General features: G+C 39.4%; 1 protein-coding gene across 2 annotated transcripts in view; it reads right to left on the bottom strand.

Moving 5' to 3' along the window:
- CDK6 (cyclin dependent kinase 6) overlaps nucleotides 1-23,854 on the bottom strand; it is a 146,097-nt gene that overhangs the window by 86,943 nt on the left and 35,300 nt on the right. For both annotated transcript variants that reach the window (XM_054816213.1, XM_054816212.1), the window contains exon 4: nucleotides 295-462. In XM_054816213.1, coding sequence (XP_054672188.1) covers nucleotides 295-462 — 168 coding nt within the window. The remainder of the gene's footprint in view (nucleotides 1-294; nucleotides 463-23,854) is intronic.

Raw genomic sequence — 23,854 nt, 5'->3', positions numbered from 1 at the left:
CAGTATCACAACAGAAGGTAGACTGACGGAGTTTCAGAAAACTAGCACATAGCTATCCTTCAGTAATCAGTCATGATTTAATTTAGAACCAGTAATCAGTAATTGATTACTTGTACAAAGTAACCACAACAACTTCAATCCTGGCTGGAAAGCAATTGTTTTTCAGATACCCAAGTAACTTCAGTTGCAGAGGTGGTTTTAGAAGCAGCGTTGTAATATGGGATAAAAAGCCAGGAACATAGGGTAAAGCACACAGCTGCAATAGAAGAAAAATAAAAGCCTCCAGAAACTTACCACTGAGGTAAGAGCCATCTGAAAACTGTAGATTCGTGCAAGGCCAAAGTCAGCTAACTTTATCTGCCCGCTGCTGGTTACAAGGATATTTTGGGGTTTCAGGTCCCGATGCACCACACGATGCGAATGCAGAAAATCCAGTCCCCGAAACAGCTGAAGCATCATATCCTAAATATAAAGAAGAAATCAATGTGCAGTTATCAAGACAAGATGGCAAACAAGTAAACTCCCTGTCATAACCTGCAAAACTAATTTAATAAATATTGACTTAAATATGTGCACAGGACATAAAAACAACTATTAATATAAAATGAACAGGATGTTGCTAGAACCAGCTGACTTGAACAGGTGTCCTTATCGACTGAATGTATTGTTTCTAGTTGAATTATTTGAGCTTGATTGATAGAAGTATAAAGACTGGTCAACATACTTAAAAGAAATAGCAAAAGCATGTCTGTAAATCTCAGGACAACTTCAAAAGAATGCTGTCCAAGTAAGAAAAAATACATAGCAGCTTTTTGATCTTAACTTTAAACGACACACCACTTTTTGCATCTCACAAGTTTATGCTTTGCCTTGCCCCAGTGAAGTGAAATTTTATCATTCACTTCAACAGGCACAAGGATCCGTTTCAATCAGAAAAGCTGTTTAAATGACAAATTCCCCAGGATTTAATGTTATAGAAAAAAAAGTTTACTTGGCAAAACCTGTTGTATAGAATTTACTGAATAGGACAGAAACTACCTTTAGATCAAAGTTTAGCACTAAATCAGTGTAATAATGCTAAGTAACATTTCTCATTTTGCTTTCTGCTTTGTTACAGTGATGCAATCTTCTATGACATTTCCACAGCTGAAGAAACTATTTCATCTGTACTCATGTTTTCAGATTAATCTTACTAATGTGAAAGGAATGAACCAACAGACTCAAAACTAAATACTAGAAATCCCCTGAATTCCAAATTAGAAGGATACTGTCAACTTGAAAATTATATTTGCAAAACAGGCAGTTACAAGAAGGTGCTGCAACAAGTAAGAAACAAAAAGGACAGAGAAAAAGGTTATTATTACATGAGTTCATGAAACTCCAGCTCTGTGTTTGCTGGTGACATATGCCCTTTCCATAAGCCATGCAGCAGGGTGTCCGCCAATCCTATTATTAGCAACCAAAATGATCTTGGAGAGGTGGATGGCATGAAACATGAGAAAAGGGAAGAAGGATAAATTGAAGTTGGTTGCTTTTATTCTTCTCTGTGGACTTGGGCATATTTCAAGTAAATATTCAAGGCACACTATTAAAAGGAATGATATCTGAAAAAGGGTTTAAAAATAGCTCAAAACATTCAACTTGATAATATTGCTTTAGCTGGATGCATTTTTAAGATACACTTTATAGACATTGCCATATAATTTAATACAAAATTACTATTTTCATGTAATGTTCCCTGACCATCTCTGCAGAAAGTATTATAAAATGTACAGATATTAAGGCTGGAAGCTCTAATCTGACCACTGATAAAACATGGCCATTTCTATACACAGCCTATAACTCTGTCTGCCAAACAGCAGTAACAGTGGGCTGCTCATAAAGTAATCAGTTTTTATTTGAAGACCCTGATAATGGAGATATTACCATGGAACTATGGATGCTGTGACAGCACTTAATTATTATCACCTCTGAAGGATGGTGGTAAACTGAGAACGCCATTCCCTGTTAGCTGATGCCTTTTCTTCCCTTTGCTTCCCCTGGAAAAATCGAGATCTGATAATTCCGATAGCTAGTATACTGGGGTTTGCAGCTTTAAAACAAATACACAAAGTGTATCGAATCCTCTTGTACTTATATAATTTCCTTTCACAGTTCAAAAGTATGTGGAAAAGCTAGGACTACAGCTCTGCAGGTTTCAGTCATCAGTAGAATTAATACGTGTAATGTCTGCTCACTCTGTGCTGTTATAACTTAAATCAAATCCCAACCGTATTTGGATCAGTCTTGCAGATGTAATGAACACGCCAAGAACATTTAAGCGTGTGGTTATCTTAAGTATCTACGTAATGGTTTCACTGAATTTGGGCCTAATTTATTTTTACTCCAGGTAGACATAATATCAGATAAAATAAGAAAATAATTTAAAGAACTTAAGGACTAGTCAGTAGACCCTGGCAAGTCCCTTTTTAGTGACATTTCTGCATCCTACTCATTTGTCAAGTATGTAAACTCATTCCTGCAGTTACCAAACATATCAAGAATATTTTTTCCTACAACTGATGCTGGTTTTGTTTCAATTTTCTTCCTCAAGCTCAGCAAATGCAATTCTGCTCTGCTAGTTGCAAGTTGCAAGAAATGTCTTCAGCTTCTAAATTCAGAGTCTTCTTCCAGGCACAGGTAAAACAAAACCAAACAAACAACTTGGAAATGGAAACCAGTATATCTTTCCCTCCCCCACAGGACTCAAAAGATGAGTAACATTTACTGAAGTTCTCTTCACACACAAAAAATGAGATGTGCCAGAGAAAAGTGTACAAGGAAAGTGTAAATTTACAAGGTACTAGAATAAAAGTGCTACATTTCCTCTTCCAGGAAATTCAGAGTTAGTCCATACAGGCTATTCTCTAGTATTCATTTTGGACTGTTGATTATGCTCTTTTGCTATCCCTTATCACTTACTACTACACGTAAGAACACATTTCACTTCAAAATTATCTTGGAAAAACAGCCAAAAGATTCATGTGTGTAAAGAAGGGTACTTTGATGTAAAAAGACCATTTACTATTTGTGGTTCATTGTCCTGTTTTTAAATTGTCAGCCAGTTAGAAAAAGAGCCAAAACCAAAATCACATGACATAGCCTTGTTATGTTGCACTTTAAATACAGAATACCAAATCGTGCAGCTCAGAATTTGGTATTTGTTTGCACAAATAGATTTTCAATATCAAAGCAAACAAAAGAGAGAGCTTTTAAATTATTTTTTTATTCATAATGAAAGATTAATTTTGTGCTGTACATAAGCCTAGTCAAAAACCATTAGGCCTCACATTTGAAAAATGATCTCATACTCTTAGTCAGCCACTTGCAAGAAACATCAGACTCACTCTGGGCTGTGTGTTTTCTTTGGTAGCGTAACTAATATTAGAAGATACTAACCTTTGCTAGCAAACTGGATAAAAGCCGTAAACATGCACAAGCCAGATCACTAGCTAATTCAATCAGGATAATTCCACTCATCTGACAGAAATGCATCCATTTTTCTTAGTGATGATTACCCAGTACTATCTCAATGACCAAGATCTAGAAACAACCACAACAGAGTCTTCATGTGCCTCAAGGATTAGGTTGGTCCATGTCTGCTTTTCCCTGAGAAATTTTCCGTAGTAGCTAGGCATACTATACTTTGGAATTACAATTAAAATCATATTTCAAAAGTTAATTGAAAAATGATCAATTCTACTTGACAAATAAGAAGATTCATTCCTTAGCAGATTTGAGGAACAAACTCTAGTGACTCATGATCAAACCCCTACCGACGTCTATCAGATGTTCTTTGGATAGTGTGTGTTTACAAACATAGACACAGAATAGCGCCTATTGCAGATTAGAGATTTCTGCCATGGTTCTAATATCACAAAATCTACGATGGTTGTTGCCCAGGTTGAAGATACGTACATTATTCCACTGTGATTACTTTCAGATAGTCGTGGCTTTACAATGTTTTCCCTTTTCAGGCTGCATTTTCAATGCAGTCTACGCACAAATCTAAAATATTTATCCATAACTCAGTTGAAAACTGAGCTATTTTGGGATGCAACAAAGAAATACGCTTTCCTCAGAGGCAAATATGTAGCTTTAATATTTTAAAAGCCTCATAATGGAAATAGTTAGGAGCAAAATTTGTTATGGAGATGCTGCATCTTGTGCGTGTTCCACCATATATGGTATCAGTGATGGCAGTGCTCAGCCTGATATTTACTGAATTTATCAGCACTGAATGTCAGGACCAAATTATGATGAACTTTTCAAGCAATACCATATTATGTCACGAGTCCCAATAATACACAGAAATATGTCCTGCATATTCTGCCTCTGGCATCAATGAGGATGGGGATAGGCTTGGGTTAGGATGAGCAGCTGCTGTTGCTGCCTCTGCCAAAGGTGGGCTTCACGGCTCACATTGCCCGACTCAGGGGCAGCAGGAGCAGAAAACCGTGCTTTCCCACAGACTTTTGTCTCCTCTTTGTCCTATCCCCTCTTGACCCTACGCTTCACCGACCCCTCTTAATCCTCCTCCACCTTCTGACCATAAATCCCTTCCAAGCCATTGGTTTTCAAAATTCCCCTCTGATTCTTTAAAAGCCCCCCACCATCTTGACTTCCAGCTCAAAGGTGTCAATTGCCTATAGTAACTTACTTGCTGTTTAAGACCAGCCAGATTCTCTGGAGTACTCTGCCTGCCTAATCCAAAAGAGGATGGCATGGCTGTCAACCAAATAATTCAAGTATGTACTCAAAGAAAACAGAAAGTACAGAGTTGTTTTGTGTGTTGGTGCCTCTGTGAAAACATATTTAAGAAAGGGCAGAAAAGGCCGGAGGGGAAGAGGAGGAGGGAAGAAAAGGAGTGAGAAACAGTACAGGGAACACCAAGGTGGGAGGAAGAGGAGAAAGAGGAGATTCTCCGTGGTGGAGCACATATCCACACTGCAGCCCGTGGAGGACCCGCATTGGAGCAGGTGGATATTCCTGAGGGAATCCATGCCCCTGGGCTACTCGGGGTGGGGACAGTCAGGAGTGATGTGGAGCCTGGAAAAAGGCAGGAGAAGGTATTCTTTGAATGTTTGCCTTTTTTTTCCCCACTACCTGAATTAGCAATTAAATATCTACCTTAATTGGCATTAAACTAAGTTCATTCTCCCCATGGTGAGTCTATTTTGCCCATGAGGGTAATTGATAAGCAATCTCCCTCTCTTATCTTAGCCCATGAACTTTCTTGTTCCTTGTTGTTCTTTATTTTCTGTAACTATCCTGCTGAGGCAGGGGAAATGAGTGAGCGGCTGGGTGGGAATTTGGCTGTTGGGCTAGGCTAACCCACCACCGTGGTAAAGGTATAGATGCCAGATTTTGTCTTTGTAAAGGGGGACACAGTGTGATGCAACCTGAAGGAAAACACCAAGAATAATATGTCTTCAGAGAACACATGCACCCAGAGGTAACATACACTTATGAATGGCTGCTCGTTATGTGAAGCTCACATTTTTCCTCCACTGAATACTATGCGAAGACAGAAAAACCTTTAACCAGATTGCCCTCGCTCATGGTGATAGGAGTTCCTAGTACCAGAGAAAGTAAGTCTGTGGAAGCCCATATATATACTCAGTGGTATCACCAAGTAAAAGCAACACGGTACAGGTCCTTGTCAACTACAACAGACCCTAAATTTGTACTAACGCACAGGCTTTTCATGGTGTTTATTTTTTTTTTCCCTGTTTTTTTTCTTTTTTTACCTGCCCTTCATGCACCTGCACAACAACCTGCACCCTCCACCCATAGTTTCTATCTAGTTGTAACTCTTTTTTTCTCTTTTTGCTGAGCAGAATGGAATGTCCCTATTTTGGATGGCAGGTGTTGGGATACTTGTCCTGAACATTTCCTGTAGGAGTGTTTGCGTAAGAGACGACCACAAGTGTAAACAAAGGGGATGAGTTTTAGACGGAAATGTGTAGTGAATCAGTCAAGCTAGTTTGACGAAAAGGCTCACTGCCTCTCAATCAACAGCAGGACCTTCCCTGAGCAGAAGAGAAGCAGGATGAGGCTTCCTTCATGGATTATATTGAACCCCCAACCAACAAACAGCTCTAATTTTAAAGGGTGTTTTTTAAACATGCCAGCATGAAAGTTTAAAGAGTTTTCACATTCTCTGGGGGCTATTTTTGAAGCAGAATAATTACAGCACTTCTATGGTTATACTTTGTAACAAACAGTCAACATTAATTAATGCCAAAAAAACAATGGCATTCCTGAGGAATTACACAGGACAGATACATGAATAGCAAAAGACATGATTAATGTTGTTACACTGAATCCCAAAGGCATTAGCAATAATGTAGTGACTCCCTGTTAAATGCAGTGACTTTCTTTTTTAAATCTTGTCCTCAGGCTGGGCTGGGAACCCACCACACCAGCCTATCTAGAATGCCATGGCTGTGATGGTGGGGGGCAGAGAAGCAATTTGCCAGAGCCTATGGAGCCGTAGGATGCTCTTCTCCATGCAGCGGCTGGGACACAGTAAGAGGCAGATAGATCCCTGCCTTTGTGTCCTTTTCCTTCTTCTCTCAGGAGAGAGCTACTCTGATCAGCCTCCCTGCAGGGCACCCAGACAGGGGAGGAGGAGGCTGTGCTCTTTGCACGATCCAACCCAATATACACCCAGGATATAGAGCTCTTACTTTTCCTGATACTGGGTAACAATTTAACTCAGAGTAGTCCTATTGCTTTCCATGAAAGTATTCACAGGGTAAGGGTCGTCCCTCAGAAGAGAAGACCGCTGTGATATTCCTGTCAATTAACTAGAGAGCACCAGGAGAATGTGAACTTCACAGCATGTTCAATTTAAATATGTTCACTGTTTTGATAAGAGAACAATAAATCCAAATGACTCATTCACTTAGTTGTATTAATCAACCTTACTGTACAAAATAAAATGTTCATTTTCTGTTCATAGAATAAAATGCTATGCAGAGAGAAAAATACAGGGAATTCATTTAGGTTATTATTAGCAGAATGGAGCTAATATCTGCCAAGCTCATGCAAGGAATTGGTCTAATCATTGTTGGTGTTTGGTATGCTGCTACCCTAAAGGTAAACATTTGTTGAAAATTAATTAACAGTTAAATACATTTTTAAATATGAAGTAAAATATTTGCATAATTATTTTTAATTGTAAAATTATTTTAATCATATCAAAGATACTTTAATATACTCAGAGTAAATTAATGGATATTTTAAAATATATTCTGAAAAACAGTTTCTAATCTATTTTAAACTACTTTTATAAGAAAGAAAACACAGCTCAAACAAGTGATTCTGGATTATCCAACTGTTAGGATGAAGAAGCCTACAGACATGCATACTCACAAAAGTATGCATGTATGTATACATGCATTTTAGCGTTTTGAATAATCCCATTGAAGGCAATGTTATCTGTATTAGTTCACTGCAAAAGTATAAACACTGAAATGAATATAGTTGGGTTCTTTTGGGGTTTTTTTGTTGGTGGTTTGTTTTTGTTTTTGTTTTTACTGGCTAGAACTGTTTGTATAACAATTTAAAAGATACTATACCTGAAGGACTGGAGTCTCTAAAACAGTTTTGAAGACTGTTTTCGTTGCTATTAAAAGTAGTAAGGTAACCAAGATTAGAAAGTAAGTCCTAAATAAATTACTGTGGAATACACTAATCAGCCAATCAGTCAATCTAATAAAACTTGCAAATGTCACTATTATGCACAGACCTGCCTGTGTATCACAAACATTATATGTCAGTCTCAAGGAAAAGTACCGCAACTGCGCACCAGATTCAGGAAAAATGCAAAATTTTAACTGAATTATAAAGGTCTGTGATAGTCTTTGAAAAAGTTTTAGGCTTAACAATGCTACTGCATTGCCATAAGTGTATGATTTAATTTTATACATGTATATAATAGCTTTCAATATACCGAGGTGCTATTTTCCTTCTGTTGTCATGGTCCCGTTTGTAGACTGAATTCAATTCATAGCCACCACAGCAGGTTTAACATGTTCTAGTCCCTTTGCTTTAAACTCACCAACTGTCCCTTCTGAGTTAGAAGGGAACCACTGAATATGCACTGTCGCGGGAGATCCTGACCAAGCATCGTTTGGGGTACTCCAAACACTCCCCAAACACCAGCACTCACCAGCAGCGAAGGCGACATAATTAAGACTAGATTAAGACAAATAGATGCATCCGATTGTGTTCAAGGAACTGTTCTGAGTAACCTTATGTCTGCCCTCCTTAAAACAGGGACCTGGATTAATGTTTTAGAGGTCTTTAAAAGTTTCAATCTTAGTACATGTCTGTTTTACCAGTATCTTAATACTGCCAGACTTTCATAGTGATCTCAGTAGTTGTGAACCAAAAGACCAAATTCAGTATATGAAATGCGTACTTACCATCTGTGGGACGCATATGTACATACACATGTACAGGCACACATGTGGATGCATTTCATTTTGGGCAGATCAATATTAATTTGTGTATAAGTCTTCACACATCAATTTCTCATTTTATAGCTCAACACCTGTCAAGTCAGTTTGCAATATAGATCTTTCAAGTTTTACTTCATCAGCTGCTATTTTTCATATTTGATGAGAAGCATTTGCATGACTGAAAGGAAACCTATATAATTATTGTCCTACTTACTTATTTTCACTGATTCAGTGTACCAAAAATTCCTATCAAAGTGGAATTACCAGACATGCAAATGAAACACACAACATTTTCTATCTGGCTACTGGTATTTTTAAGAGAAAATACATGCAAATTAAATGAGAACAGAGGGGAATTTTGTTTTAACAATTTGACATAAATTGGCAAATGTGGCACTGCTACCAAGACCTGTCCTGGCTGCGAATTTTTTATAGCAAGTAAATGTAACTTTGTGATTAACAATCTTTTTCACCGCTCAAACCTTTCCACTCTTTGTCCTGAGTAGAAAAACCAATAGAAGGCACAGGTCTTAACAGAATTTATAGACCTGAGCCTAGATAAGCAAACAAACAGGTTTCTTTCCTGTATCTCTGGATGATAACATCACAGTTTTGTACAGCCCCAAATATTTTCTGGGAAACTTCCCTTCTTTCATGACAAGCTTTTCATAAAACTGTATTGAGACAGTAGTCTCCCACAGCGCATCCTGGTTTGACAGTTGCTACCCACTCTGTTCTTTTATTCCTCATACCATCTGAAAAAGAGATGAGGACTAAAAGGAACCAAGAAATCCCCCAAATGCTTTACTGGCTCACCCAGTTGGTAAGCCCCATACAAATGACTTGAAATAGCATCTGTGATTTGTACGCATTGGCTCTGAAGCCCCTTCTGGCACATGTCTGGGGACCGACACCAGTCAAAATTTGGTATTTAAGCGTCACACCAGGTCAAGCTGGATAGCTGGGGCAGAGCTGTAGTTTGAATTCTGGAGTACACTTTTCATATAATTCCAGCTTCTTTAATGGTCGTGTTTCTCAACAAGGCAAGTCATCCTTCCTTCAGCTGATGCTATGAGCCTCTTCCTTCTGGGGTAAACCCCAGACTTTCACTTGATCAAGTCAACCTGTTCTGGAGCACTGTGTATACTCCCCTATCTCTAGCATTTCTCAGTAGGGCTTTCAGTTTTTAAAAAGGACTTTTGATTGCTTCTAATAGTATATATTTCCTTCTCTCATCATGGGAAATCATTGCCATTTCCTCTTCATAGACTGCTTCTGCATTCCCAAGCTGTATTTTGGGACATCCTAAGTGTATCATCACTTGTTGCAATCCTTGTGGAAACTCTCCTGATGTAATCAAAGAAATTAGTCCACCCAGAGAATCCACAAAGCTGATGTGGCTCCCTTTAACTACTTCAGTATGCTTCTGAGAGGAGTTCACAGAAATCACTCTCTCACTCCCTGCCAGAATCTACAAACTACAGTAAATTATCAACCACTGACAAGCTATTATCCTCCAGCGCCGCTCACATCGGTCCTTACGAGGAATGGTACCAACAAACAAAACCCCTTCCCTAGAGGAGAACGCTGCTCAATCAGCACTACAGCTATTTACCAGCACCTTCGTGACACTGTTGGTTATAATATAGCTCTTTTTAATTTACTCAAACTTCATGAAGGGTTAAAAATATGGCTTATGTTGACAGCCGACACTCCTCGCTAACAGGAAAGACACGTTGCTGTGGGGCCCAGATCTCGGCTTCTCCTTCCCTGCAGCTGTCTGTGGATAGCAGCTAATTGTATCCACTTGTTTAACCTCAGGGATAACGTCTGGAGGGGACCAAGTGCCACAAGCATACTTTTTTTTTTTAACGGTCATTTCCTCTCTGGTGTAACTTGCATGACAGCATGTGACAAGCAGAAATTAATGGGGACACTGCTGTGCCAATACCTCTTGAATTGCTTTGACACTGGCTGCAGGCTGCCTGCTTGGCCACCCAGCCAAGACCTCACATGAAACGTGGCAAGGGGCCCACAGCTCTATTCACTAACAAGCCAGCTGGTCAGTGATTAGAAAGCTGAAACAATGCTGTGCACATACATCAAGAAAAATGCTTTACAAACAGCTTCGGACTCAGGAGGTAAAGTCTCCTAGAAGAGTAAATCTGTAAATTTATCTTCTGAGGACTGCTAACTTAAGCTAACATTAGAAATAATGTGGAAGGCCCTGGAAGATGACTGCCCTACACTGTCACCTGAGCACAAGAAGAGCTAACCTCAGAACAAAGACTAACGTCTTAACAAGCTCAAAATCATGTGCAAACAGCTGAGACCACATGGATTCTGGTCCAGAGGAGCATTCAAATTATGTAAATACATGGAGATTTATGACAGACTACTCTTCCTAATGGTCTATCAACACCTTGGCAACATTACTGACATTTCTGCAGAAATTCTCATTGGATTTGTCTGCAGTGTGCCATCAAGAAGGCTGAGATTTGTTTATACGCTGATACATAACAACAAAGGATGACACTTTAGAAGTACCCCGGGAGATTGGGATGACCAGATCTCCTAACCCAAGGCAGCTTTGAACATTTCAGCCAAGACTTTTTTGAAAACTGTCAAATCCTTGGCTAGACACAAAAGGCTCAAGAAGACTGTTGCTTTAATTTCTCTCTCAGTTGTTTTTTTTTAAACAGTATCCACTAAGAATGCACGGGTTCTTTATGAAACACCTACATGGCAACAAGAAAATAGGTTATGCTTTTTTAAAACTGAGAAAAAAGCAGTCAATAGGATCCTACAGATTGGAAACCCAAACATCATTTAAAATCAACAGGACTTGGGCACCTAATTCCTACGGCTCCTTCAAAGTTATAAACCCAGTCCAGCAATTTTTGTTTAATAGAAAACTTGTTTAAACTTATTATAACACAGGCCTGCTCCAATTCCTGATATATAAGGAAATACATTTTGTGACGTATATAGATACATAACAGTTCAAGGCACTGTAAAAGTGGCAGGCAGGATAGTAGAGTCACTTTCGTGAATTAAAAATTTGGGTTACTGTAGAGTTTGGACTTTGGGCCTAATTAATTTTGACTGCTTCCATCATAAAAATGTCTAGGAATTCAGCATAGTAATGAATGGCACTTACATGCTGAGGAAGAAGATGGCCTCTTATTAGGCACAACCAAAGCCCAGTGAAGTCACTGGGACTCTATCCATCAATTTTCAAAGACCTGAGCTGGTCCCACTGCTTTTTAATATTTCCATCTTCCTCCCACACTCATCGGAACCAGCAGGACCTTCCGAGAGATGTAGACAATCTTCTCTGAGACAAAAGTGTCAGCATGACACCAGACATCGAAATACAGCTATTCTCTAGAGTTAGACACTCTTTTATAAATAGTTAACAGTTTTTATTAAAGACAGTAAGAAGACAATCCCTTCCTAACCTCTTCAGGGAATACATAATAAACAAAGCTCAGTTGTGCACTTTTAAAAAGCCACTTTTCAATAATTTTTTTTTGCTTGTAATGTACTTGCATGTTAGAAGTATCGTGATGTTCGTCAGTGCTGTGCAATGGCTCAACGTTGGGGTCAATTGCTACCTGAGCTCTAGTCACAGGAGTTCATTTAACTTTGCTGCCTCTCTTGCTCTGTATTATACACTCAGGGATAATGGTTAACTACTTCACGAGTGTTGCAAAAATTAACTGGTTAATGTTTGTTAAGTACTCCAAAGATCTAGAATTTGCTTTCAGTTATAAAGGTATAACGACCTTCAAGAAAACCAAGGCTATACACAAGGGGAAATATTTCTATGGGTAGAAATGGGCTTCAGGGAAGAGCTGAGCGAGGACAGTGGCCTACTGGAACCAGCTTGGCCAGAAGCACCCATCCAAGAACTGTACATACAGCTTTGCACTGCTGTTATAGCATTGTACGAATAGTCTTCAGGATAGGAATCTTACCAATGCCTTAGTACACCTAAATCAAAAGTAAGGAAAAAGAGAATTGTTTCTTGGAAGCACTCAGCAGGCTGAGTTGTTCTCCACAGTTACAGCAGCAATTCATTTGCAATTCTATTACGTTGAATTAAAAAATCAATAGATCTTGAACCAAGAGCTTTACAAGGGCAACAGGCCAGCACTTTATCCTACAGACAAGGCATAGAGAAGAAATTTTGCAAGAGGAGTCAAGCAAGTGCACAAAATCTTTTGTTTTCACTGAAAGCATGAGAAGCTTGCCAATAGCACAAGGCTAGGGGAATGGCTGCCCATTCCCTTCCACCTACATGGCCTATCACTTTCTCCTTTCTTTTCTGATTTCCTACCTTTCCCTTTACTTCTTTCTTTCCTCCCTTCATGCGCACTGTTGCCCTTTCCTGCCCCATCCTCAGTTCTGACCCTTCTCTTCACACCTTCACTGCTCCCCATCCCACTCAGCCATTTCCTCTCCCACTGCACTCACTCTCAGGCTCTGTGGTCCTACTCCATCTCTTTGGGTTGCTGCCTCCCACAGGCCAGGGGATTACCGAGCAAGGTAGATCAGCAGAAGATGCCAGCTATTAGCATGCCTCAGCAGCTCATCTCTGGATTTCAGATATAACAAACTGTAACAGGTAGCAATGTGCCTGAGATGTTTGCTGTGGCTGCAGTGGTGGGATATGGTCCCACACATCTGCTGAGTCTCTCCAAAGTGCAATGAGCCATAGCCCTTCCAGTTCTGAGCAAAATGACACTGATTTACATTAGTGTAAATTAGTGTAAACCTTGCCTTGTTTTCTTTTGAACACTTGACTGGTTTTTAAAGGAAGAAGCATCTTCAACTCGTAGTGACACAATGAGCGATGAGCCTACTTTTTTCTTAATGTTAGCACAATGGACAAGAATCAGCTCTGCTTTGGGGGTGAGGGTGAGGCTTGGGGATCGGGGAAAGGTGCAACATGAGAGTCAATAGTCTTCTTGGGAGGGGAGAAGATTGCCGTCAATGTTTCCCAGGCATGATAGTCTCTCCCTTCCCCCACCACCCTGAATGCTAAACGAAACAAACTAAGAGATTTTTAATAAAAAGACAAATGTATGTTAGAACTCAATTTGTAAAAAGAGCCAATCAATGGAACAAACTGCTTCTATGAAGAAGTATCCTTTGAAAGTAAAGTACAACAAATGATGCACGTGACAAATGTAGCTTGTCAGAAATGCCTCATTGCTTCTCAAAAGAATAACTCATGACAAGCAAAAAAGTACGCTATTGATTATGTAAAGCCAATTTGGAAAAGAAAACTACATGTGTTCTGGTGTATCGTCACTGTAACCATTCATGGAAAACCTGTGAGAATATAAGTAGCTAAAATCCAGAGAACCTGGAGCACATAACGTCTGTGCTTTGCTGAATCAGGCCCTAGAAAGATAAGCCTTTTGTTTTCCCTAACAACAAAAAAGACATTACAAATCATACAATACATTATCAAATTCTATGTTATTCCAAAATGACAGTCAATTAAGTAGAAACAAACCATATCTTCAGAAGGGCAAATAAGAGAGCCTAGGGATCACTATCAAAGGACTTCTGTTTTCTTTTGTTTATTAAATAGCAACTGTATTATTTACTGCAGCTTTGCAAGCTAGTGAGCAGCTGGGTGTAACACATTTCTATGCTGTGTAACCTCTCCTCATGCTTCGTTAGATTCCTTATCAGGACCAGAAGAAAAGAAATCTCTCTGTTATGCTTTTCCTGTGGCAAAGGAAAAGACAAGATGATGACTTTCCAGCTCATTTCACTTGTACAACGTTCTCATCAATCACCATGGGGTAGGCCTTTGTTATTTTCACTGGAGGACTGTTCTTAGTTTTCTGTCACAATAAAGCGTGACTCCGCTAACTAGCAAACCAAGGTTACCTCCACCACATTTGCAAAAGAACAAAATGCAAACATAAGGCTAAAGCTACTTCTGAAATATTTTCCAAGGCCCCGGGTTCATAGACATAAACCTAAGTTGAATTAGGTCTAAATTCTTTTCATTGAAACGAAGGTTAAAGTCTGAAACACTCAGAGCAGTTGAGGTAAAGAAGCTAAGCTAACCATTTCATCAAGAACCAAAAGTTTTCTGCTTGTTTTGCGACTTTCTGCTCCAGAAACCAAGCAAAGAAACTGTGGTTTATTTTTATTTTAAACTCTCTGTCAAGTATGCATCTCTTTGCAGTTTTGGTTCACTATAGCCCACGCAGCTTGGCCTCCATTCTCCTTTTCCTATGTCTTCAATAAGCCCTATAGACATCAGCAGGAATTATGTGAGCAAACAAAAAGCAAGAATGGGATATATTCTAATCAAGGCAAAAACATAATAAAAAATGCTTCGTAAGATGGTCTCTCCTCCTTTAACTGCATGTTTTTATATGTCTTTTCCTTTTTGGTCTGTGTTGTTTCTCACTGAATGACAGTTATACACAACATACTATTGTAATAACAAGCATATGGCTCAGAGATCGCTGTTGACTTTCCCAAGTCTCAAATTAGACATTTTTATTTAAAATACATGAAAGACATCTGTATACTCTTTCATTAAATGCATTTTACATTTGTAACATCCTACGTATTCTTTTGGAACTATTTCCATTAAAATGCCGACTCTGGGTTTGGATAGCAAGTATTTCCTTTGTAACACTAAGGGAGGAGCATGTTACTGTCAAAATTTCTCTCTAAAAAGTCCTTGCTAAAATATTTACTCTGCTTGTCAGAACAGGAATATCTGAAGTTAATTCCAAATGAAAGAATATTTTAGAATGAATCATAAACTAGACGTTCAAAAAAGGCAACACGCTGCCATTCCAGTGCCCCTTCCCTGCTGTAAGAACAACCCTGTGTTTGCATCCACAGAATATTGTAACATTTTGGAGCCTTCTGAGATTCCTTAATTGTAGTTATGCAATAGAACTGTCACATCCTAAAACAAAGGACAAAAATTCAGCAGCTGAATTTATTGGCTTGGAAATGAAACGCTCTTAAGAGATGGCTAAAATGTCTTCTTGATTATTTTTGGCATTTTAAAGTTACAGTGAAATGCTTCCTATTGCACAGACCAAAGAAGAAGGACATTTTAGAAATACTTACAATTTTTATGGCACTGTTCGTAAAGTCACATATTTAGCAACAATGAAAACTGTTGAGCAGTAACCTTCTTTGCAATTAAGCCACTTATTTCAATGGGCCCTTATGGTATAAGACACTGTTCAACAATAATAAAGATATAATGCGCTGGCTTCTGATGAGTTGGTCATGATGGTAAAAAACAGCTTCTTCTTTGATAAATGGGTATTCTCAAGGGTCATGATTTTCAAAGGCAAACGGGATAAATTCTGTGGCCAGAACAATTATGGTATTAATGAAAAAAGAAATAAACAAACCAGTCCATCAAACCTGTGATCCTCTGGAGCCCTTTTCCATTACTGAGTCAATTTACTATGATGACTGACTATGACACACTGTTGTGAATAGTCAGGAGTCTGGTTCCAAAGGCACAGACATTGTTTACACATAAGTTTTGCGGGAAGACTACTTCCTTGCTCTGGCAAAGCATTTAAACACAAGCAGAATGCATGTTTATGACTAATCTGAGACTATGGAAGCAACGGTTTCAATTCTTCTTTGTTCTAACCTTGGAATTCATCAGGTCAGTAGTACAGGATAAAAACTGCTTGTCCTCTGTTAGCTCCTCTAATTCGCAGTCTTTCAACCTCACTTCTTCTAAAGCTGGAGCAATCTGTTTACATAAAAGTAAGCAGAAGCTTAAGTGCTTTGCTGGAGCAGAGCCTCTGCTCCCTTTGGGGTTTCTCCTTTAAGGCCTGAAGTTGAACAAGAAGGTTCAGGTATACGTTCCAGCACGAGTTTAAATGTTTTATGCATATTGACATAAGTGGTAGTAGTGTATAGCTGTCATGATAACAGAGAAGGAAGAAGAACCTAAAATACTGACGTTTATGGGTCTTTAGATAAGGCTTCCAACCCAAAAATTAAGGACAGATTTGATCAAGGAGCTTAAGCTTTTGTAATTTGCTCTTTCTTAATTGCAAACTGTTCAGGCTTTGCATGAAAACAAATGAAAGGCTGCTTGCTAACTGATGCTAATAGCATTGCACCACACTCACCCCTGGAGGAACCTTAAAAAGCCAACAGTTACACCACAGAAGGATTTGACCCATAGTTACGCTCTGGAGTACTGACATTGGCAAGTATTACAAAACCACGTCTGCTTTATTAAAACTACAAATAAATTAATCACTTCAATTTCTAAATATTTTCCCTTGCTGTCGCACCAAGAGCAAACAACAAACAGTATTTCTGTTATTTCACTTGTGTTTCCATTCTAAATTTTCTGTCTTCTGGCAGCTGCTTGCAAACATACTAATAATGTGTGTCTTTGTTTGGACTTCTTAAATAGAAGGTTATTCTCAAAATATTCTCATTTTATTTCCTTCTGAAACCTGAGAAACCTGTAACACGAACCATACGCTGATTATAGAGCACTGATATATAAAGGAAGCAGTTGTGTAAATGTGTGAAGTGGCTGTGGTGGGGAAACAGCAGAGCAGAGGAGAAGCACTATTTTAGACAAATAATGCTGTTGTAGGATCTGATTATCATGAGTCATGTCTAACAAGGTATTGTGTAAAGGCCAGCCAAAAAGGAGGGCCTATTATGGTGGGCACTGTACAGTCAAGGGTTTTCACACAGCCTCTTCCATTAAAAGCTCACGAATAAAATGGACAAGACAGACCCCAGGTGGAGAAACAGTGTGACAGTTCCATGATATTACTTTTTTTATGGGAGCAGAGTCAGTTAGGAGGGGATAAGCAAAATGGAAAGAAAAGCGATGAAGAGAAGAGTTCTGGAGGGAGGGAAAGAACAGAAGAGTGCTACACAGTGTAAATACAGAGCGAAAATGAGGTGAAAAAGTGAAGGTGGAAGGGAAGGATGGAAGGAAGGAAGGAAGGAAGGAAGGGCTGGAAAAACGGGATTAGCACAGGCAGAGAACATTGAGTTGAAATCGCTGGAAGCTCTCTGAGTGTCAGAGGGCTTGGCTTTGGTTGCTTCAGCAGCTGAGCGTAGCTGGCTGATGCCACTGGCTGGTGCTTCTCTGCAGTTCCGTCCCTGATGGCCAGAGGATGGGAAGCAGGGAGGAACCGCGTCTGTTCTGGTATCTGCAGAGGCGGGTGGGACGGGGGCTCTCCATGTGTCTCTGATTTGACACACTGAGTAGGAGGGAGAGGCGCAGCCTCAGCTGGGTCCCGTTTTATTCCTTCCCTGTGAGTGTAACAGCCCTCATTCCAGCTCAGCTGTATCTGATGATGAGCTGGAACATAAGCCTATGGGATGGACTCTGGGAATCAGCAGATATACATGTGTATATACATACATGTATGTGTAGTATGCCTTCACATTTATACATATAAAGACAATATACATGAAACTTAGGCACAGGAGGAGAACTGGTGCTATTCCTTCTGTATTCTTGTACTTTTGATTCTTCTCTAAGCATCTGAGTTGCCATTCTGGCCTCTTCTGGCCCACAGCTATTTTGAGATCGTGAACTTCAGAGACAGCAGGGTGATGATCAAGTTTCCCTTTCCTTTTCTCCCACTTGCTCAAATAGCAACATTTTTTCTGCAAATATGTTAGAGGACTTTTACAATAATTATATAGATATGTGTATGTGTGTTTATGTGCCTATATATGTAAAAAAAATTTAAAAATTCCTAAATCTAATTTGAAGTTCTACATATGAAAACATGCAATACAAAAAAATTCCATCCCTATCCATTTGTATGGGACTTTGTTCTCTGGCATAAGCTAAATACAGCTGTTACAAAGGAATAGAAACAAACACAACATATCGATCTTGATTAAATCAGTGTGCTGCTAAAGTAACACGCTTCAAATTAATTTTTACTGTGGGATACAATAACCTGCCTATTCACTGGCACAAAAGCAGTGCATACAGCTAGTGCAAGAGTATTACATTTCTCTTGAGGTGGAATAGAGAAAACAGTTTTATTAAAAAAAACCTTATTTGATTACTATATTATCTTCTATTAGCTATGCATTGTCTGTGGCCAACTTTTGAATTATTTAACACTCCAGCTGTATATTTGCTGTGAATAATTATGGCCACTTTGTGAATATTCTAGTACAGAGAATCTAAGCTGCAATAACTTGAGTTGGCTGAGATGGGAAATGCTTCTTGTCCAAGGTCAGCTGAGTTCAAGCCTTAGAATCTGGAGTTCAACAAGAAAAAATATGTTGGCCAGGTTTCCCAAATATCTACCTTGTCACAATTTGTGTCATTCTGTCTCCTCTTCCCCATCTCTGTGTGCTTGTTTTGGGGTGAAGTGTAGCTTTGTGGGTATGCAGAGGCATAGGGGGCTGATTTCCTTCCAGTGCAGAAACTACTATTAAGAAAGTGATTTCTATCTGTCCCCATAAAAATCAAGAATGGCTCTTTGAACGTCTCCTCTTTATCTCACATCTGCTGCAGTCCGACCTTCCAATTACTTGTCAAAAGTAACATATGGCTTGTAAGCAAAATTCAGAACATGGGTAAATCCGAACATTTCAGTCTATTGTTCTGTCAGTGCTTTACGCGCACCATGAGCTGCAACAGCTTCCTCTTAATTGCTTTAACTGTGGCATCTCATCTTCGATGAAGGGAAAGACGCTGAAAACATGAGTGACACTGCTGCAGATCACTGAGGCAGGATTTACTTGCAGCGCAAGTTGTGACTATACACCACGACCATGAGACAAAGGAAAGATCTCGAAAGTACTTCCCACTCCGAGGAAAGCTAGTGGCTCGCTGCGGAACAGTACGGCACTGTCTGTGACATGCCGTCTGGCAGTCTAGCCCCACTTTTACACCTGCTTGGGCATTAGTCCTACCACATGCTCCCTTTCTTTCAGTGTCATCAAAGCATTTCACGTAGCAATTGCTACCATATTGATGTTCCAATAGCAAAACCACAGTGTCACTAATAATCCGAGAGCGTCTCAAAGGAATCCAGAGCAGTAGGATCATACGCTATTTTTTGGCATCACATCCATGTCCTATTCTGCAGAATTAACAGAAATGAAATGAGTTGATAGCAATAGCAACATTTCACTTTCCAGTGTTTGCAATACTGCAATTTTGCAATGACTTGATCATAAATTCTGTTCCACCAAAGGCTCAATCTCCATCCCTGACCACAATTCAGAATCTTTCCAGTTTCTTAATTACCTTTGACTTTCTGAATAAAGATGATTTCTGGCTCTCCATCTATTGAAAACAATAGCTTCCTTCTGACCTCAAAAGGGATGTGTCCCTTAGGGCCCTACTGGCCTGTCCTGCTGCCTCGAGAGTTTGGGCCATAAAAGAAAAGTAGGTTGAGATGTCTATTTAGAGAGTCCTTCACAGACGTCTTTTCACAGTGACATTTCTAATTCAGTGTCATTGCTTTGAAATACTAAAATTATTATTTCAGGCAGGTTGCTTTCATGCGTTATGCTACAATGTTGCTTGACTGCTTTCCAAACTGGAACAACTGAAAAAATGTGAAGCGCTCCAATGATTTTAAATCACTCTAGTCAGGACAGAGTGATTTAAAATTATTGGAGTGCCTCACATTTTTATGAGCTCTCAGTTTGCAAGCAATGGAGGTCTGGGGAGTCCTGGGCTACAGCACTGCAAAAAACCAACTGTACATTATCATCAGTTTGAAAATGTTTGCATTTGAATTTGGAAATGGTAGGGATTTGGAGATATTTAACGCCACCATAATTAAAATCAGTGGCTGTACACTGACTGTAAAAAGGTCTGAGCTAAAGAAGTGTACAGATACAACATTATATTTTATAGCATCCTCTGCTCAGCAGTCCCTTCATTCGAATCACGACAACTCCTAGCCTCTTGGCCAGACTGTACATTACTACATGTACCACGGCACCGAAGGAGATGTGGCTGTGTCTCAACATGCAACGCAGTATGGGAAAGAAATAAGAACACCTACAACATAGGGAACCTCCATCCTTTGGAGAATATCATTTTTTAAGGGTTAGCTCCTTCAGAGCTGGGCACTTGCTCTCCTGCTCTCCTTCCATGCAGCAGTCCAACCCCTGGTAGTAGGATAACAGAGGAAAAAATAAAAGATTTGTCCCACAATAATATATCAGTTCAGTCCTTTTGGTTTTCATTTATTTATAGTGGCAACTCTTCTTTAATTCATAATAGGAATTCAGAACAAAATTTATTGCAAAATACTCCATACAGAATGAGATCCTTAGCAGCTGTAAATGGGCATCATTTCACTGAAGCTCATCGATTTACACCTCTTAGTATCAGTTGGGGATCTGATCCATTATTTGTGGACTCTAAGTTCCTCACTAAGTTTTGCTTCTTTCTTTACCACAAAATTACTGACAGGAAAATGTCAGTATCCACGCTTCTCTTAGTATCTTTCTTATTAATTTCAGTCAGCTCTTTTTTTAGTGACTTTTAACTTTGATGTTGCTAAATACGACCACACTCTGAAGACTCTCAGTACTGGCGAATCTGTTTTCCTGGAATATCTTGTGTCGTTTTCAGAACTGCATGATTGTGTGACATCTGCTCCACATCTCATACGTGATCGACTGAGTAGGTACAACCGTGGCAGATGGCTGATGACTCACCTCACAACACTGAGGTTTGCTTTCTGAGAAGCAGCATCTTCATATTCATTTTCTAGGAGTCTTACAAAGATGTGACCGGTCTGCCTGGTTTGATAGCCGGTAATGGAAGTTACAGGAAACGCAACAGCAACGTGTATTCTAGGACTCAGGGTAATATATTAAAATTCAGTTTATGGGCTACTATCAGATAAATCCACAAAAGGAAATCAGGTTCACTGCTGTCCTTTCTAAATTTTAGGCATCTAAATAGCAAAACCTGGATCCTTGAACTAGATGGAGATCTAGGCTTCCTATGCAAAGGAGATACAGAATAATATTCACAGAAGCTGTTCACTTGAGTGAGGAATCAGGAAACACCAGAGAAAAGGATATACCTTAAACCCTGTTCTCTCTGTGATTTGGCTGCTCTGTTCCAGGCTGGGGGGAATACCATGAAGATTCCCAGATCACGGACCTGGGTAAAAGGACATTCCCAGCTCTTCTAACATTCCATGCTAGATAACATATGCACCTGCTATACCAGAGACCTTTGATCTGTTCCCTTCTCTTTTGACTGTCAGATTGAAACAGGCACAGCCCAGACAGCATGTGTAGCTTGGGTAGGCTAAGTTCTGATTAGTTGTAAGGAAACTATTGCAAGAAGCCACAAGTTTACTCATAATGACTTTGCTTCGCAAAGTTAACTTTGTTCATTACTAAAATCAAAGAACCTCGGTAACAGTTTGTTATCCCCTCTCATTCCTACAGACTCCTTGGCCTGGCAGAACAAGATGACTGGAGGGAACTCCAAAGAGCCATTCCTAAACCATTTAATTTACAGCTCTATACCAAGACCACATGCATATATTAATTTAAAGCTAAATATTGTTATATACATTGCAGTAGCTTAAATCAATAAACATCAACCTGTTTGCAAGCACAGGATTTCCATACTAAAAATGTACTTAGTGTTATAACAACCATATCCATATCCAAATCCTTTAGGATCAAAAAACCCATGCCAGCCTCACAAGCATCACATCAGAATGTGACTACCCAGCTTACACATACTTCAGTCCCAAAGACTAACAAACACATCAAAATGCTTTAGTGGCCTGTTAACTATTTTTTTTTTTTTAGTCTTTCTGTGTCAGAGACGTATCATTCCCATTTCCACTACCCTTATGTCAACTAACAAAAGTTCCTAACGAGCCAAGTCTCTCGGAAGCTCAACTGCTACCGCCATTAACATTACCAAGGACCCGTACATGACTAACAGCTGCGTCCTAAGGAAACTGAACTCATACCTTCCATTTCCACATAAACTGCCCTAAAGTTAAAGAGCACCCCAGGAAGAAAAGAAGGGAGGAGATGATGGGTAGAGAGGAAAGAAGGAAGATGTCGTCATTGCTGATTCTGATTCATCCCATATGGAACATATATTAATCAGGTCTGACAGAGGAAGCCAGCAAGGGTGAGCAGGACTATAATCCAGCAGTTACAAAGACATATTAATTAGATTAAGGGCTGCAACATTGTTCTCTTTCAAACATGGATGCCATGTCCACGAGTATTTGGAGTCACGTTCTCCATCCCTCTAGCTCAAACTATATTCCATTAAAAAATAACGGAAGTGCTTCAGCAGAAAATATTTAAAATACCTCTGACCAGAACAACCTAGAATTCAGTAGCCAGAGCTATGGCCACAGAAATGGACTACAGCATTCATGCTCCTGGCAACAGGGAGGGGAAGTGAGAGTGTCTGCCCTACATCCTGGGTAAGTATTCCAACTTACCCAGGCAATGCCTCAAAGGGAAACTGCCTCTCTTCTATGATTCTATTTATTTTACTTTTATTAGAAAGGCATTGCTGAGCACCATTAAGACAAAAGCTTTAGTTGTGTTTAAATGATCAATACGGTTAGTTTCTCTGAACTGCTAAACATAAAGGAAATTCTTCAAATGGTACCGGTGTCACTGTTCCCTGACAGCTGGTAACTAAAAACCCCTGCATGCCCCAAACCAGCAAAAGCTGAGTCTCCCTCCCCCAAATGGTATGCAATGATGGTAGCTAATTCACACAGAAAAGATCTTTTGGGGCTGATAATTCTCTCTCAGTAATTTTGTCATTCAAATTCCACTAACAACTGTTGAGTTTACTCCATGGTGCCAAAGAGGTATGTTAGATCCTTCAACTTCAAGCTATCCAGAGCTTACTCGGCTCATTTGGCACCTTGGTGTTGCTGACACATGCAGAACTTTAACAGATGGTCTTACAATACTGGCAGTTGTTTTGTACTGTGCTAGTGGTGAGGGGAAATACTCTACACAAATTGTCTGCAATTCTGGAAAATAAATGAAGTACAAATCCATATTAACCTCAAAAGCCAAACTATAAAAAGTCAGATTAGTCATTTAACGATGTATGCGCTCTGAGTTAAATGCTCAGTTGCTGCAAAATGGCAATATCTCCCTGCAGCCAGGAGAACTATGCTTTGCTTCAGTTTCTACCAGGAATATCCATCAAGACTGTATCATTAGAAAGGTATCAAAATGCATGAGGAATAAGCCTTGAGACACTTTCTCATGTGATCAGCCCTGACTATCAGCAAAAGTACCTCCATAATGTGGATGTTTTCACATAAACTGTGAAG

The sequence above is a fragment of the Grus americana genome, chromosome 2 (assembly GCF_028858705.1).
Source record: "Grus americana isolate bGruAme1 chromosome 2, bGruAme1.mat, whole genome shotgun sequence".
NCBI classification, from domain to species: Eukaryota; Metazoa; Chordata; class Aves; order Gruiformes; family Gruidae; genus Grus; species Grus americana.
The sequence above is the reverse complement of the archived record's forward strand: the minus strand, read 5'-3'. Positions and strand labels throughout refer to the sequence as shown.